Source organism: Montipora foliosa, chromosome 5 (genome assembly GCF_036669935.1).
Source record: "Montipora foliosa isolate CH-2021 chromosome 5, ASM3666993v2, whole genome shotgun sequence".
In the NCBI taxonomy this organism is placed as follows: Eukaryota; Metazoa; Cnidaria; class Anthozoa; order Scleractinia; family Acroporidae; genus Montipora; species Montipora foliosa.
In genome coordinates this window covers 41,267,739-41,285,238 of record NC_090873.1, presented here as the reverse complement: position 1 = coordinate 41,285,238, position 17,500 = coordinate 41,267,739, and the positions used below count along the sequence as shown (strand labels likewise).

Sequence of the window (17,500 nt, the reverse complement as noted above, 5' to 3'; positions counted from 1 at the left end):
TAAGTATAAAACTTAAGAATGCATTGCTTGAAAATCAGAAAAGAACCAATTCACCGTTGCTGTTGAGAAAAGTAAATGTTAGGCAAAACAAGTTGCATCTCGATAGCCTGAAAGTTAACTGACAAAATAATGCCTGAGTTTAAATTAACAAATACACCAATACATCACGAACGTTTCATGTTTAACCGGAGAATTAGGGAAGCAGATGTTCGAAGATGTAATAGCTGTTGAGTTTTATTCCTCAGTTATCGAGTTCCATAAGTATAAAACTTAAGAATGGATTACTTTAAAATCAGAAAAGAACCAATTCACCGTTGCTGTTGAGAAAAGTGTATGCCAGGCGAAACAAGTTGCATCTCGGTAGCCTGACAGTTAAGAAATTATTTGCCTGTGTTTAAATTAACAAATACACCAATACATCACTAACGTTTCATGTTTAACCGGAGAATTATGTTCCAAGGTGTAATAGCTGTTGAGTTTTATTCATTAGTTATCGAGTTCCATGAGTATGAAACTTAAAAAATGGTTTGCTTTAAAATTATGTTCCAAGGTGTAATAGCTGTTGAGTTTTATTCATTAGTTATCGAGTTCCATGAGTATAAAACTTAAAAATGGTTTGCTTTAAAATCAGACAAGAACCAATTCACCGTTGCTGTTGAGAAAAGTGTATGCCAGGCAAAACAAGTTGCATCTCGGTAGCCTGACAGTTAAAAAATAATTTGCCTGTGTTTAAATTAACAAATACACCAATACATCACTAACGTTTCATGTTTAAGCGGAGAATTAGGGAAGCAGATGTTCGAAGATGTAATAGCTGTTGAGTTTTATTCCTCAGTTATCGAGTTCCATAAGTATAAAACTTAAGAATGGATTGCTCTAAAATCAGAAAAGAACCAATTCACCGTTGCTGTTGAGAAAAGTGTATGCCAGACAAAACAAGTTGCATTTTGGTAGCCTGACAGTTAAGAAATAATTTGCCTGTGTTTAAATTAACAAATACACAAATAAATCGATCACTAACGTTTCATGTTTAACCGGAGAATTAGGCAACCAGGTGTTCGAAGGTGTAATAGCTGTTGAGTTTTATCAGAAACCTATAAGGGTTGAAACGTGTAACGCGCGTTTACAGCTTCCTAATATTCAGTGCGAACTGATTGGTTGAATGTTTCAGTGCTAAGTACCATATTTGAATTCCCCTCGCTCTTTTTGTTCCAAATATGGTACTTAGCAAATTGAGTACTCAGAAGCTTGTTTACCAGCACACAACAGGCCGTTGCATGTTTCAACCCTTATGGGTGCTTTAAAATCAGAAAAGAACCAATTCACCGTTGCTGTTGAGAAAAGTGTATGCCAGGCAAAACAAGTTGCGTCTCGGCAGCCTGAAAGTTAAGAAATAACATACCTGTGTTTAAATTAACAAATATACCAATACATCACTAACGTTTCATGTTTAACCGGAGAATTAGGGAAGCAGATGTTCGAAGATGTAATAGCTGTTGAGTTTTATTCCTCAGTTATCGAGTTCCATAAGTATAAAACTTAAGAATAGATTACTTTAAAATCAGAAAAGAACCAATTCACCGTTGCTGTTGAGAAAAGTGTATGCCAGGCAAAACAAGTTGCATCTCGGTAGCCTGACAGTTAAGAAATAATTTGCCTGTGTTTAAATTAACAAATACACCAATACATCACTAACGTTTCATGTTTAACCGGAGAATTAGGGAAGCAGATGTTCGAAGGTGTAATAGCCGTTGAGTTTTACTCCTCAGTCATCGAGTTCCATAAGTATAAAACTTAAAAATGGATTACTTTAAAATCAGAAAAGAACCAATTCACCGTTGCTGTTGAGAAAAGTGTATGCCAGGCAAAACAAGTTGCATCTCGGTAGCCTGACAGTTAAGAAATAATTTGCCTGTGTTTAAATTAACAAATACACCAATACATCACTAACGTTTCATGTTTAACCGGAGAATTAGGGAAGCAGATCTTCGAAGGTGTAATAGCCGTTGAGTTTTATTCCTCAGCTATCGAGTTCCATAAGTATAAAACTTAAAAATGGATTGCTTGAAAATCAGAAATGAACCAATTCACCGTTGCTGTTGAGAAAAGTGTATGTTAGGCAAAACAAATTGCATCTCGATAGCCTGAAAGTTAACTGACAAAATAATGCCTGAGTTTAAATTAACAAATACACCAATACATCACTAACGTTTCTTTTTTAACCGGAGAATTATGTTCGAAGGTGTAATAGCTGTTGAGTTTTATTCCTCAGTTATCGAGTTCCATGAGTATAAAACTAAAAACATGATGGTTTGATTTAAAATCAGAAAAGAACCAATTTACCGTTGCTGTTGAGAAAAGTGTATGCCAGGCAAAACAAATTAACAAATATACCAATACATCACTAACGTTTCATGTTTAACCGGAGAATTAGGGAAGCAAATGTTCGAAGGTGTAATAGCTGTTGAGTTTTATTCCTCAGTTATTGAGTTCCATCAGTATAAAACTGAAAAATGGATTGCTTTAAAATCAGAAAAGAACCAATTCACCGTTGCTGTTGAGAAAAGTAAATGTTAGGCAAAACAAGTTGCATCTCGATAGCCTGAAAGTTAACTGACAAAATAATGCCTGAGTTTAAATTAACAAATACACCAATACATCACGAACGTTTCATGTTTAACCGGAGAATTAGGGAAGCAGATGTTCGAAGATGTAATAGCTGTTGAGTTTTATTCCTCAGTTATCGAGTTCCATAAGTATAAAACTTAAGAATGGATTACTTTAAAATCAGAAAAGAACCAATTCACCGTTGCTGTTGAGAAAAGTGTATGCCAGGCGAAACAAGTTGCATCTCGGTAGCCTGACAGTTAAGAAATTATTTGCCTGTGTTTAAATTAACAAATACACCAATACATCACTAACGTTTCATGTTTAACCGGAGAATTATGTTCCAAGGTGTAATAGCTGTTGAGTTTTATTCATTAGTTATCGAGTTCCATGAGTACGAAACTTAAAAAATGGTTTGCTTTAAAATTATGTTCCAAGGTGTAATAGCTGTTGAGTTTTATTCATTAGTTATCGAGTTCCATGAGTATAAAACTTAAAAATGGTTTGCTTTAAAATCAGACAAGAACCAATTCACCGTTGCTGTTGAGAAAAGTGTATGCCAGGCAAAACAAGTTGCATCTCGGTAGCCTGACAGTTAAAAAATAATTTGCCTGTGTTTAAATTAACAAATACACCAATACATCACTAACGTTTCATGTTTAAGCGGAGAATTAGGGAAGCAGATGTTCGAAGATGTAATAGCTGTTGAGTTTTATTCCTCAGTTATCGAGTTCCATAAGTATAAAACTTAAGAATGGATTGCTCTAAAATCAGAAAAGAACCAATTCACCGTTGCTGTTGAGAAAAGTGTATGCCAGACAAAACAAGTTGCATTTTGGTAGCCTGACAGTTAAGAAATAATTTGCCTGTGTTTAAATTAACAAATACACAAATAAATCGATCACTAACGTTTCATGTTTAACCGGAGAATTAGGCAACCAGGTGTTCGAAGGTGTAATAGCTGTTGAGTTTTATCAGAAACCTATAAGGGTTGAAACGTGTAACGCGCGTTTACAGCTTCCTAATATTCAGTGCGAACTGATTGGTTGAATGTTTCAGTGCTAAGTACCATATTTGAATTCCCCTCGCTCTTTTTGTTCCAAATATGGTACTTAGCAAATTGAGTACTCAGAAGCTTGTTTACCAGCACACAACAGGCCGTTGCATGTTTCAACCCTTATGGGTGCTTTAAAATCAGAAAAGAACCAATTCACCGTTGCTGTTGAGAAAAGTGTATGCCAGGCAAAACAAGTTGCGTCTCGGCAGCCTGAAAGTTAAGAAATAACATACCTGTGTTTAAATTAACAAATATACCAATACATCACTAACGTTTCATGTTTAACCGGAGAATTAGGGAAGCAGATGTTCGAAGATGTAATAGCTGTTGAGTTTTATTCCTCAGTTATCGAGTTCCATAAGTATAAAACTTAAGAATGGATTACTTTAAAATCAGAAAAGAACCAATTCACCGTTGCTGTTGAGAAAAGTGTATGCCAGGCAAAACAAGTTGCATCTCGGTAGCCTGACAGTTAAGAAATAATTTGCCTGTGTTTAAATTAACAAATACACCAATACATCACTAACGTTTCATGTTTAACCGGAGAATTAGGGAAGCAGATGTTCGAAGGTGTAATAGCCGTTGAGTTTTACTCCTCAGTCATCGAGTTCCATAAGTATAAAACTTAAAAATGGATTACTTTAAAATCAGAAAAGAACCAATTCACCGTTGCTGTTGAGAAAAGTGTATGCCAGGCAAAACAAGTTGCATCTCGGTAGCCTGACAGTTAAGAAATAATTTGCCTGTGTTTAAATTAACAAATACACCAATACATCACTAACGTTTCATGTTTAACCGGAGAATTAGGGAAGCAGATGTTCGAAGGTGTAATAGCCGTTGAGTTTTATTCCTCAGCTATCGAGTTCCATAAGTATAAAACTTAAAAATGGATTGCTTGAAAATCAGAAATGAACCAATTCACCGTTGCTGTTGAGAAAAGTGTATGTTAGGCAAAACAAATTGCATCTCGATAGCCTGAAAGTTAACTGACAAAATAATGCCTGAGTTTAAATTAACAAATACACCAATACATCACTAACGTTTCTTTTTTAACCGGAGAATTATGTTCGAAGGTGTAATAGCTGTTGAGTTTTATTCCTCAGTTATCGAGTTCCATGAGTATAAAACTAAAAACATGATGGTTTGATTTAAAATCAGAAAAGAACCAATTTACCGTTGCTGTTGAGAAAAGTGTATGCCAGGCAAAACAAATTAACAAATATACCAATACATCACTAACGTTTCATGTTTAACCGGAGAATTAGGGAAGCAAATGTTCGAAGGTGTAATAGCTGTTGAGTTTTATTCCTCAGTTATTGAGTTCCATCAGTATAAAACTGAAAAATGGATTGCTTTAAAATCAGTAAAGAACCAATTCACCGTTGCTGTTGAGAAAAGTGCATGCCAGGCAAAACAAGTTGCATCTCGGTAGCCTGAAAGTTAAGATATATATAATTTGCCTGTGTTTAAATTAATTTGAAATAAAGAGTATAAAGAAATAATTTTCCATTTTTTAATAGCATGATGCTGGCCGTTGTAAACCGTGTTTTAGAAAATATTTCAGATTGATTGACGTGACTGTGCCTCTGGAGTATTTTGACACATCACTCAAAATTAATTTAAAGTAATTTGAGTTATTTGTCGTCATTAAAACTTTATGATGAAGTCGGCCCAACAAATGTGTGGAGATTAACACCTTTCTCTCCCTTTGTCTCTCGCTCTGCCTTTTTGGTGTGAGTCTTGCCACAACTCCCGCTGAGATTTTGGTATTTTTTTTACCTAAACAGCGGGGACCCACATTCCTGACCCAAGTTAAGCTCCTCAAGTCTGAAGAATGCATTCTATCAAGTTTTGAACGCCTACAAAAGTCAGAATCCTGCCTTTTACATTAATAATCAATAAGCTCTATAAAGTTCCATGAGTTTTCCTAGCAGTGATTAAATATTTATCATCATTGAATCAAGGCTAAAAGTTATCATATATGCGTTGATGACGAGAATGTCGTTTTTGAAAATGTCAGCGTTGAAAGCCCCGCTGGCAACTAACTTATTGAAACAACATTCTTTCATCTTGAAGAATAACTGAACAATTTATCGACATTGGAAATTGAGATATACCGCGTGAAGTCTTTTAACAGTCAAAACACCCTCATATTTTTGCTTTCATAAACAGATGTTTTGCCCCGTACCAGTTCCCATAATTTCTGTGCTTCTAAGCTCATTTGCATTGCAATAAGTTGCATTCTAAAATTCAGAGTTAAAGGTGCCTTCCAGTTTATTACACAACGACGAACATAAACCTGTTTTTTTGTCTTGTCGATTTCTATTCGCCCTTCTTTTTACATCTGTTTTAATCCCTTCTTTATTCCTCTCAATTAGTTCATAGTCCATGGGTATGCTTGTTTTAAAAGAGACAAAACATTAAGATCTCCTATTTACACAATAACAACTCACATACAAAAAAAGTTACCACATCACAATAAACTTGTCGCCCGAAACATTGATTTCATTGGACTTCCTCCCTAAGCAACACATTTTTAAAGTCAGTTTCATCTGTTTAACTGCGTAACGGGCCTAGCAAATAATTTTCCAAGTCCCTTACAAAATATGCCAAATTTCCACACGTCAAAGTCTTCAAATCCTAACAGCATAGACGGACTTTGTCATCTGAACCTGGTTTCATGGCGAAGCTCGCATGAGTCCGCTATGTAGCTCAGTGCATGGTCGGGCATTCGAACTCAGATATTTTCCACAATTTTAACGAATTTCTCCACACTCAGATTGTTTCCCGAGTATCCCCGTCTTACCATTTGAAAAAAAATTTCGCTTGATTCCATAATCGAGGTAGACATTTAACAGCTCCTTCATTTCAAGGCATAAAATGATCTATAAGAAGTGATAACAGTGACGGCCACAGTAATGTCGTTTGAAAATATCAAGTCAGTCAAGTCATGATGATTTTGAAATTAAATAAAAAGAAGGAAAAAATATCTATAGAGCGAGAATGAATATTGCCACGATATCATTTGATTTTGGCATTGGTCCTAAGTAAGTTGCTTTGAGTCGTTTTTGCTGCACTTAGGGTAGGAGTTAGAGGCTTCAATTACTTTGCAACTTTCCTTGGTCACCTGTTGGTTCTCGTCCAGTGTTTTGGCATGGATGTTATCAGTTTCCCTAAGAGAAACCAGTGTAGGTTCAGACATGAACATACTCAAAAATACGACGAGGGAAGCAAGGCTCAAACTGAAGGATCCTATGATTTGATGACAAGAAATGTACTAGCCTCGCAATTAACTGAAACTACATTCTTTCAATCCATCAATATGGCATTCGCCTCATGTTCGCCACAAACCGTTAATTTTCTCGCCTTGGGGATGGTTCACTGAACGAGCAGGGCTTGGAGAACGTCCGCAGGGTGCAGGGCTATTGACTTTGTTTAGCAAATTTTGGTTTTATAGCCATGACGTCATCGACAATTCGTACATACGTACGTAAGTCCGTACTTCCACCCATCCATGTATGCTAATTTGACCAGTATCATGCTACAATAGTTTACATCATTACATCTTTAACATTGTACATCCATGTTTTGATCAATAGACAACTGTCAAATCAAAATGTCCGCTAATCAGTATCACGCGACCATATCGCGGGCTCAAGCTTAGAGCTCACCGAGGTCAGCTGTTTTTTTTTTTATTGACCTCTGACCAGGTACTGGTTTTCGATTGGATTGCAGGCTCAACCCAGGTTAACTCACCCAAACATAAGCGATGCTTCATTTTTCGCGCGCATTCAATTATGTGGCTCTACACGGCCATACTACGTCAACTATAGTTCTCACACATTAAACGCTTTTCGTGTTCAGGTGAAAAACGGTTTGGAAAATGTTTTTTTTTTTTTTTGGCATTTTTCGCTGGTTTCAATTCACTTTGACTTATCATGATAGTTGTGGTCCACACTGGCGGCTACGCGGTTATTCAAGTCAAGCATCGGACGGATATTAACTTAAAGCTGAGTGTTTATTTTTTTAATTTGCTTAGAGCTGCTTTTTTCTCTGTATTGCGATTTTTGGCATATCTTTAGAAGTTCTGATAAGGTTACATGATGCCTAGAGGACCAATGACTAGAACAGAAACGAAAGCAGTGCGAAAGAGAATGATAACGACAAAACAGAATATCAGTAATAGCTCATACTTGGTTCGAAGAAGTTACTCCACAAATGCTTTCCTTGGGCACTAAAACGTTTATTATTTTTACTGGTGCGCTATTTAAAGTGGATGCGTATTTTTAAATAGTGGATCGGTTTTTCCTTTGTTCAGGAATGAAAATCGAATTTTTATTGCCAACTGGAATTAAGGACGGCGCCTACTATTGCTATTGCGCATACGTTCTGCGCATCTCGAGATACTCGGGTTTCCTATCGATGATGCTTACTAGTACAGGGATGTTTTTGCGCGGTTTAAAACTATCCGGAGGAAGTAGATCTAAGTAAGTACTCTTAGTATCCAAAAAGAAAATTGGGGGTAGCCAACATTTTTAAGCTTCAATTTGAGAAAGAACGCCATACATTGCTTTGTATTTTAAAGCTTTTCCCAAATATTATTAATGAATTATCTTTGAAAAATGCGTGGTTACCCCCAATTTTCTTTTTGGATTTCAATACCACTTGCATTGTTAAGATCTACATTTCCTGCATAATCACACACCGAGGCAAAAATATCTTTAATTAGTAGGCACCGCCCTTAAATAAAAATTATCTGTACTATTTGAACACAAATATAAAGTTGAATTGTGTGTTTGTTTTGCCTTAAAATGCGAGCTAACAAGTGCTTTTTTAATCCGTTTGCCCAACTGTTTTTCGATGTGGTTTTATCAACGGAGTTGATAATGTGAATGGGCCACCGTACAGAAATTCCAAAAGCTGACATTTCGAGCGTTAGCATTTCGTCAGAGTTCGAAACGTCAGCTTTTAGAATCTCTGTACGGTGACCAATTTACATTATCAACTCCCCACCGACGCAGCACCACAGTTTCTATAGAAACTACCCCTTTCATTCATTTGTTTTTCGATGTGCTTCGACAGTGACAAGAAAAGTTTGCCCTTATGTTATAAACACGTAATCACAATGAGTTCTCGTAAAATTAGGGTTAGGGTTAGGGTTAGGGTTAGGGTTAGGGTTAGGGTTAGGGTTTAGGGTTAGGGTTAGGGTTAGGGTTAGGGTTAGGGTTAACCTAACCCGTGAAGAAGACAACGGGAAAGCTCTCTGGGTGGGGATTAGCAACGCAGATATGATAAACACGTCGCGTGTCTATGCTAAGACGTGAACACGTTCAAAAAGCTGTGTGTGCCGGAATTAAACAAATATTTAACGCATCATGGAATAAAGGATCATCTTAAAAGGAGAAAGGGTGAAAAAATAAAGGTAATAGTGAGCCATTGCTTGCAGCAGACCGCAGTGAGTGAACATGATGACAACAGGAGTGAAAGCAGTGAAGCAAATGAAAGTGACCATGATAGCGTAAATGATGAGTGTGATAGTGATGCTAGTGACTTTGACGGAGAAGACAAATCAAAAGGAAGACGTAGATGAGCGACCAGTTGCAACACGTTCAGGACGAGCAATAAATGGACGAGCTGAAATTGACTTTTCTTTAATTTCTTTTGAATTGAAATTAGATTGCCATAAAAAACAGCTTTATGTACATTTTGCAAACATTCCCTCTAGGGCAAGTACTTTTCAAGAATGCCTTATAATCATTATAATTGTAATGATGCGACGTCAGATGTAACAGTTAAAATGAAGGCAATATAGGAATATTATAATTCCACTGTATTATTTGATATGTTAAGCAATGTATAATATACAAAGTAACACTTTGCCTGATGAGGAAGGAGGCAGGGGGGTGGGCATGTACAAGAACAATAGGGTGATTGAGGGAGGAGGAGACAATTTCCAAATGACTCTTCCCCAAATTCCACCAGCCCATCCCCCCCCCCCCCCCCCCCATCCCATAAAAAGAAAAATGATGAACCGTGCCTTACTTTGCAGAGTTCCATGTCCGCCTGCCGATCATCCCCGGGAAATTAAATAAGGGTATGGGATTTTATAGTGCGACACGCCTTACCGTGGCCACCTAACAAAGTTTTTTTACAAAATTTTGCCAATCAGGTTGTGTGAATTTGATTGACAGTCACGCCTCCTTGCAAAGTTCACACAGTTGTAAGTTGAACGCTGCATTTACACGTAGTTGTCAAGTGTCAAAGTTTGTCGTGTGGCCACGGTGAGGAGCGTTGCACTGTAAAGACAAAGTATATTGCGTTTTTAGATGGCTTTCCTGTTGCTATGGTGATTTACTTTGTCTCTGTAAACGAGTACATCTTTTTAGCAATAATTGGCGTTTCTATAGTACCAAAACGCTGCCGTTACGTGCAAAAGTAGTAGTATTGTGTAGTCAATCCCTGGAATAAGAAATAGTCTTGCAATTGTTGAAACTGATTTAAAGTAATCAAGTGAAGCTATGATATTCGCAGTTATGAACGCAATTTTTACAATTGCGTAGAGAAGCTTGAAAATTTCAGGACTTCAACGCGGTTTGAACCCGTGACCTCGCGATTCCGGTGCGACGCTCTAACCAACTGAGCTATGAAGCCACTGACGTTGGGAGCTTGTCATTTGTGGGTTCTAATGGTCCCGTGAGGAATAAATCAATGATGAAATGGTATATGAAATGAATCATGTATGAACTGCGGATATGCAAGGTCACGGGTTCAAACCCCGTTGAAGTCCTGGATTTTTCAGGCTTCTCTACGCAATTGTAAAAATTGCGTTCATAACTGCGAAGACCATAGCTTCACTTGATTTCATATCCGCAGATCATATATGATTCATTTCATATACCATTTCATCATTGATCTAAAGTAAGTTGGATCTAATTTAATACCTATTTCTCTACCATTTTTTCCAGTTTCCTGTGGTCTTCTTACTCGCTTGCTACTATAAAAATGACCAAGATCCTGCACTTTTACAACACAGCAGTGATGTATCTGGTGTGTAGTGTGTGTCGCGCAGACGCTCAGCAGTGCCAAAGTGTACACTCCACATATGGTATGATGTTAAGAGGCCATGTGTTTGAGAAACGCACTGCTGCAAACATGCTTACCTGCGGACAGTTATGTAACGCCGACATCCGATGTCAAAGCATCAATTACGTCATGAGTCTACATTTGTGCGAGTTAAACAATCGCACAAAGGAGGCGAGACCAAATGATTATGTTCAACACTCAGATCGGATATACGTGACAAGACCTAGTGAAAGAGGTATCGTTACCTTGGTTCTTAACTAATTGTCGTAAAACGAGCCAAGTGGGGTTGCCAATTCGGCCAATCATGCCCTTTGTACTGACAGAGGGCATAACGAGGAACTATAGATCGTTTTCACTGTCACGCAACAAAAAAATAAAATCGAAATCGTTCAATGAAAAAAGCGAAAACTTTGATATGTCGTAGGAGAGACAAATTCATAAATTACCTCTCCAATTCTCAGGTCTGTGCGATACATCGTTTTCGAGTTATTTGTGGAAGAGTTCCACGCAACTTTAAAGAGTTTTATATGGAGCCGCCTTGTCAATGCACCTCCGTTATGCACTAACACGGCGGCAAGAAATCAACAAGAACAGCTGGAGTTCACTTTGCGATGACAGCGCTTACTTTTCGTTCATGATATAAGATACATGTGTATCAACACTTCTCGTAATGTAGTTGAACCCCTCAAACTGCTGAGATTCAAAGGGATAGACATTTTTTCAACCAACTAGCTTTTGTATTATTGTGTCACGCAAGGTGACAATTTGGAAATTCAAAAATGTTGTATTTTCGAAACGAAAGACGTCGTGATTTGAAGATCATCTTTAGCCTCCTGTCGATAAAAATTCAAAACAGCTTACAATTTTGATTTTACAATTTGATAGCGTCACTTTGAAAACCATCGATATTCCGCACTCTTTGCGACTAATGCGTGGGTTCTTTATATCGCTCCACTTAAAGAGGTAATGAACGAAGGCTGTAAAACGGAGAATTATATCATACGAAGGCATCATGGTGCGGTCTAAAGAGCACTGGGTCTTGATGATGCCGTTCTTAATCCTTTGACTATACCAGGATTGATCAGTATGTAAATTCGCCTCTCAATTTCAATATACTGTCAGGTAGACAAGTATTGAGAATAAAGATTATCGTCATCTTAATTTGAAGACATAATCCTAATATAACACCAAATTCTCATGACCAGCCAAAGAAGAAATCTATTTGGAAGTAGTTAGGGAAGCAAACTCTTAGATCACGGGAGTCTAAGGGTATTTCGCTCTGGCCACTCGCTAGATTTGTGGTCGAAGTTCCTTCGCTTTGTTAACAGTCAACTGGATGCCCCCTCCATTTTCAGAAATTTTCTAGGCCTTAAAGAGAACGCTGGCTCTACCACTTACTCTTATTGTAACGTTGGAAATAGCTAGCAAGTACTGAGAGGGACCCTTCGTGCTACATATTTCATTATGACATGTAAGGAAATACCTATATTTCTAGTTTTTCTTACAGGTTCTTACAGGTTGTACCATTGTATATATTTAATTTGATGAAAGAGTTCCCACTGCAGGCCCAACTTATTTAAGGTTGCAACTTGCAACTTGCAACTTGCAACTTACTTGAATTTGAACAAATGTTTGCAACTTTACAGTTCCCCTGGGCTCCATCCAAGAGATACCTGCCGAATATTGCTCCGAGATCAAAGCGAGTGAAGGAGACAGTGTGGTCAGTGGCAGGTACTGGCTTGATTCAGTTAAACCAGGCCAAGTTGTGTTGGTTCCTTGTGACATGCTGACTGGAGGTGGGTTGCTTGAGACACCTAAGGGGCGCCTTGCACAAAGGCACTTTTTATTTCTATGCCGTTTTCAGGATATTTTAACGTAATGCAAGGAGCAGTGACATCAATGTGGGCAGAGTTCGATTCCCGGTCCTGGCGTCATATGTGGGTTGAGTTTGTTTTTGGTTCGCTCCTTGCTCTGAGATGTTTTCTCCAGAAAAACAAACACTGCCTAATTACAGTTCGATCCGGAATGCACGGAGAACATGTTGAACGAGCCCCTGAGCTCCCTTAAGGTGTTCCTTGGGTAAACAAATTACAACAACAATTACAACAACAACAACAATTATTATTTCATTTAACTATCAATCATATAGGACCAAACACAAGTGTTCTACTATTTGGAAAGACTACAAATTATAAAAAATTAACAAGATAACATGTCGGTGGTTTTGATACGAAGAAAAGAAAGATTGGAGTTCCCGGAAAAGAGCTTCCTAGAGCAGAGTAGAAACGCCGAGTCTTACCATGGAGTGGAACGAACTCGGGACAGGGAGGCGAGTGTGCTCTCACGACTGAACTAAAAAATGCCTTTCTTAGTATTTTGGGAAAATGAAAACAAAATCAGTCAACAAAAGATGAACATGAATTGTTGAAATGTCGAGGGGAAGAAAAATGCTGGGTAGAAAAACCTTGTGATGGTGATGAGCATGATGACGACCTCGACGACGACGATAAAGATGGCGATGACAATGACGATGACGATGATGATAATAAGGGTGATGAAAAGGTATTTCTCCTTCCTCATTTTTGTTTTCATAAATGATCTCTTTCATTTCGAGGAAACAGATACAATACCGATGGGCAGGAAGGCGGGACGTACGCTTAACTCGTATCTACATTCGTTGTTTTCGGAATCTTTTTCAGACGCAGACGAATGCAACGCTTCAGTCCCAGTCTGTGATGCTAATGCCATCTGCCAAAATACATTGGCATCATTTCATTGCACCTGTAAAACTGGTTTTACTGGAAATGGTTTGAGCTGCCAAGGTAAAGGTGGTTTGTTGTAGTGCGTGATTGCTTCAGTTTTGCCTTTGCTTGGATCATCAATTTTAAGAAATTACTCTGACCAAACACAACAAACGCGTAGAGTTTGATAAACTAATCATAATAGCCAATTCTTTGTTTACAATTCGGGTCTCAGTCTCCAAGCTTAGTCTCCAAGCAACTCACCCCGCAGCTGTTTACAAGTAAAAATGTTACGAATCATTTGTAACTGATATTATATGCTTTGCTTGTCACTAGTTTAAAAAAGAGAAGAAAAAAACTGCAGTGCAACTTTTTTTATGCCAATCACTAAGCGTCAAGATTGCGCAAGGGCGTAATAATATTTCTTTATTCAACTGAAATCCCTCTGCCATTGGTGATTAGTTCATTTGGCTGTCTTTTCGTCTCCCGTAATTGCTTTGGTTTCTCGAGACTTGATTTAAAATGACCCCAGTATCGAAATAAATTATAAGAATTCGAATTAATGATCTAGATCTGATCTAGATTCGGATTGTCATAATGTATTTTTAGGATTTGTGATCCTATATTTGGCTGAAAGCGCACCTAATTTTCAAATGTTCTTCATCGCTAACTATTTTAAGTCAAGATCACACATACATTGCAGCTTTAATTTCTCGCTGTAAAACTTAACATAACCAGCAATCATTTGCTCCACGACCAGTTTGTGCTGTCATCTTACGTTCAGACACTTACTTTCTCACATTCGTGGCCATTGGATGAATGAATATCGATGTCTTCGTGTGGAGGCCACTACTTAAAAACAAAACCTCCTGAAGGAAAAAGCAAACTGTATGTATTACGTGCGTCGAACTTATGAAGAAAGCTCACAAGGTCGAACGCATAGCATTTCATTCTGTGTCTGAAATATTTGGAACTGTTCTGCTTGTTGTTCAGTCACGTTTTTTCTAATTTTATATCTCTTCTTATTCCCATAAGACTTCGACGAGTGTACCAGTGGTGCTTACAACTGTATTAATGGAAAAGCTCTCTGCTTAAATACTCTCGGGTCCTATAAGTGCACTTGCAAGCTGGGTTACCGAGGAGACGGTCAGACCTACTGCATTCTAGACGGCAAGTATTCCAAATTAAAAATTAATGTCATTATATCAGCTAATTTGAAAAATGTGAACTAAGGAACCGATCAATAATCAAATTGAGGGTAGAAGAATTGGTATCCCATATCTCTTTTTTCTTTTATGTCCGTCATTAGGGTCTCATATCCCTTTCTGATTCTGTATTCCTTATTCGAAACCAATGAGAATAATAATAGTTTTGATAATGATAATGATAATGATATATTAATAAAAGATATTCATTAAAACTACGTTCAAGTTCCTTGCGACACGCGGAGAACTCAATGGTGTGACAGGAGTCTAATCCATGAGCAGTAAGCAGAACTGCAAGTTTTCCAGATGTAAACAGAGTCTGCTAAAATTGCCGCTGGAACTACAGTAGTCTTCCTCCTTGTGACGTGGTCCGGATGGCCCAGGAATAGAAACATAACGCTAACGAAACAAAAACAAACCATAGACCCATAACATGCTTGAACAATCTTTACAAATGGTATACTGCGTGCCTACTGAAACCCACTAATGAACATCTCAACAAATGTGGGCGCATGCAAGGAGACCAGTGAGGCGCTAAAGAGGAATGGGCGGGCACTGTTGACAACGTATTAATTGATCAGATGGTGTGCCAAGACAGCAAGCGTGGAAAGAGGAATGTAAGCATGGCATGGGTATATTTAAGAAAAGCTTACGACAGTGTATATCACCGATGGCTGATAGAAAAGTTCTCACTACACAACTTCCCACTCTGGCTTTGCTAGACGATCCAAAAAAATACTGAGATCTCCGCAAGAACCGAGCAAGGCTATGAAACATCAGAAGTGATTATGTTCAAAAGAGGTCTTCCCCAGAGAGACGCACTCTGCGCAAAACTGTTCACTCTGTGTATTAACTCGATATCATGTATGCTGAGTGCGACGGAAGGCTACAGAATCTCTACGCCAATTGGGCAGAAGATCACACACTTGCTTTACATTGATGATCTCACGTTTCATGCTGCATCGGAAGAGAAAATGAGAAGAGTGGCAAAGAAAGTAAAGTCTTGCATGAAGGATGTTGGATTGCATTGGAACGAAAGTCGAGTGGTACATGTGAAGAAGGGTAACGTAAAATGGGACACAGAAAGTATGTGCGTAGGAGACGAGAAATCTGTAGATAGCCTCAAGCAGGGATCACATTACAATTTCCTTATAATCATGGAGAACATCAAGCAGGATGATACTTTAGTGTTAGAGATTGTTGGTAAGGCATATATACAAAGATTATCATTGATTTGGTCTAGCCCACTATCTGATTACAACAAGATGGTTGCAACAAACCAGTTTGCAATGCCCGTGCTTACCTACTTAATGACAACCCAGTGTTGGCCGATTATGGCATTACAATAGCTAGACAGTGAATTAAGAAAGGTGATTTCGGAGAATGGAGGTAAGAACCCCCTAGGATCAACAGCTATGATGTAACTACCAAAGAAGCTAGGAGGACGGGGACTCAAGAGTATAAGAGAGTACAAGCAGGAGAAGATTAAGGCTGCCGTGAGATTATACATTAACGAAGATCACGCCATGGAAGTAATGCGAAGATTCGAGGAAAAAGGTGAAAAGACAGGACGACGATCGTTGTTAAAAGATTATTAAAGATGCCAAGAAGTATGCACTGGAGCTGGGTTAAAGATTACACCTTGTGTACCCGCAACCAGTCATCACAGATATAGCGACGAACACAGATGTTCCAATTAAGCTTAGAAGAGGTGAGAGGAGAACAATGGCAGGAAAGGCTGCTGACCCAGAGATGGGACGACGAAGAGATTGGCGAAGAGTGCTTTGCTTGGATGACTGATTGGAAAGCAGCGCCAACACGTATCATTGCTGGGGTGAATGAGCTGTATCACCAAATGCTACCAACGAAGACCCACCTAGAGAGCAAAACAAGGCTCTAGACGGGACAGAACGGCCTGTGTCGGATGTGTAGCAAAGTTCCAGAAACCCAAGCACACGTACTTACAGGGTGCAGTAAACTGGCCCAATGAAAGTACCTTGTACGTCATGATGCAGCACTTAAAATTATATTTTACGAGATGCTGAAAGACCTGGACCTGGTGACAGCGATACCACCATGGTGCTCGATGGAACAACCGAAGCCACTTTACGAGAATGATAACGGAAAGGCGTACTGGGATGTCCCAGTATTCGCAGAGAACGTAGACGTCAGGAACAACAGGATCGACGCAAGAGTTATCAACAAGGAGAAGAAGAAGGTGTACCTATTGGAGATGAGCTGTCCTTGGATAACTAACAGGGAGGAAAAGAGCGAAGAAAAGACAAATAAATACGCACCGCTGCGGTTCGAGCTAAGGCAACAGCACGCTGGATATGACTTAGAGCAGCACAATATCGTGTTAGATGTACTAAGTGGTTGTTCAGAAACCGTGAGAAATAGTATAAGAGAGTTTACTGCAGAGAAGACGAAGGCTGGCAAGACATTAAACAGAATACAGAAGGGAATTTTAAAGAACTCACTGCATATCGCAAGGTGCTTCAAGATGTTATCGCAATGATTTTAATTGATTTTAAAATAATGATGGGGACATATAATTGGCTATCAGTTAACCCTCGTGGGAATACCGGATCTCGCAGGAGATCTAAAAATAACTTAAGAGGGATTACGATGGGAATAGGGCCAATATCAGGGATTACCTCTCTTACCTTCATACTCTCTTGTCTGAAATAGATCGGTCTGTAAAATATTGTGACACAGGCTTAGTATGGGAGTTGTTCGCTCCTAGTCACGGGCTCCCGATACGATGCGGTGGTAATTTACTATTATTTTGTTCACGAAAAATCTTG

The 17,500-nt window shown here is 38.5% G+C and overlaps 1 protein-coding gene across 3 annotated transcripts in view; it reads left to right on the top strand.

Annotated features, from left to right (window-relative positions):
- The window catches only part of LOC138003174 (uromodulin-like), a 27,383-nt gene that overhangs the window by 7,786 nt on the left and 2,097 nt on the right, over positions 1 to 17,500 (top strand). For all 3 annotated transcript variants that reach the window (XM_068849139.1, XM_068849138.1, XM_068849137.1), the window contains 4 exons: positions 10,630 to 10,982; positions 12,394 to 12,543; positions 13,447 to 13,569; positions 14,524 to 14,658. In XM_068849139.1, coding sequence (XP_068705240.1) covers positions 10,667 to 10,982; positions 12,394 to 12,543; positions 13,447 to 13,569; positions 14,524 to 14,658 — 724 coding nt within the window. In that variant the 5' untranslated portion in view covers positions 10,630 to 10,666. The remainder of the gene's footprint in view (positions 1 to 10,629; positions 10,983 to 12,393; positions 12,544 to 13,446; positions 13,570 to 14,523; positions 14,659 to 17,500) is intronic.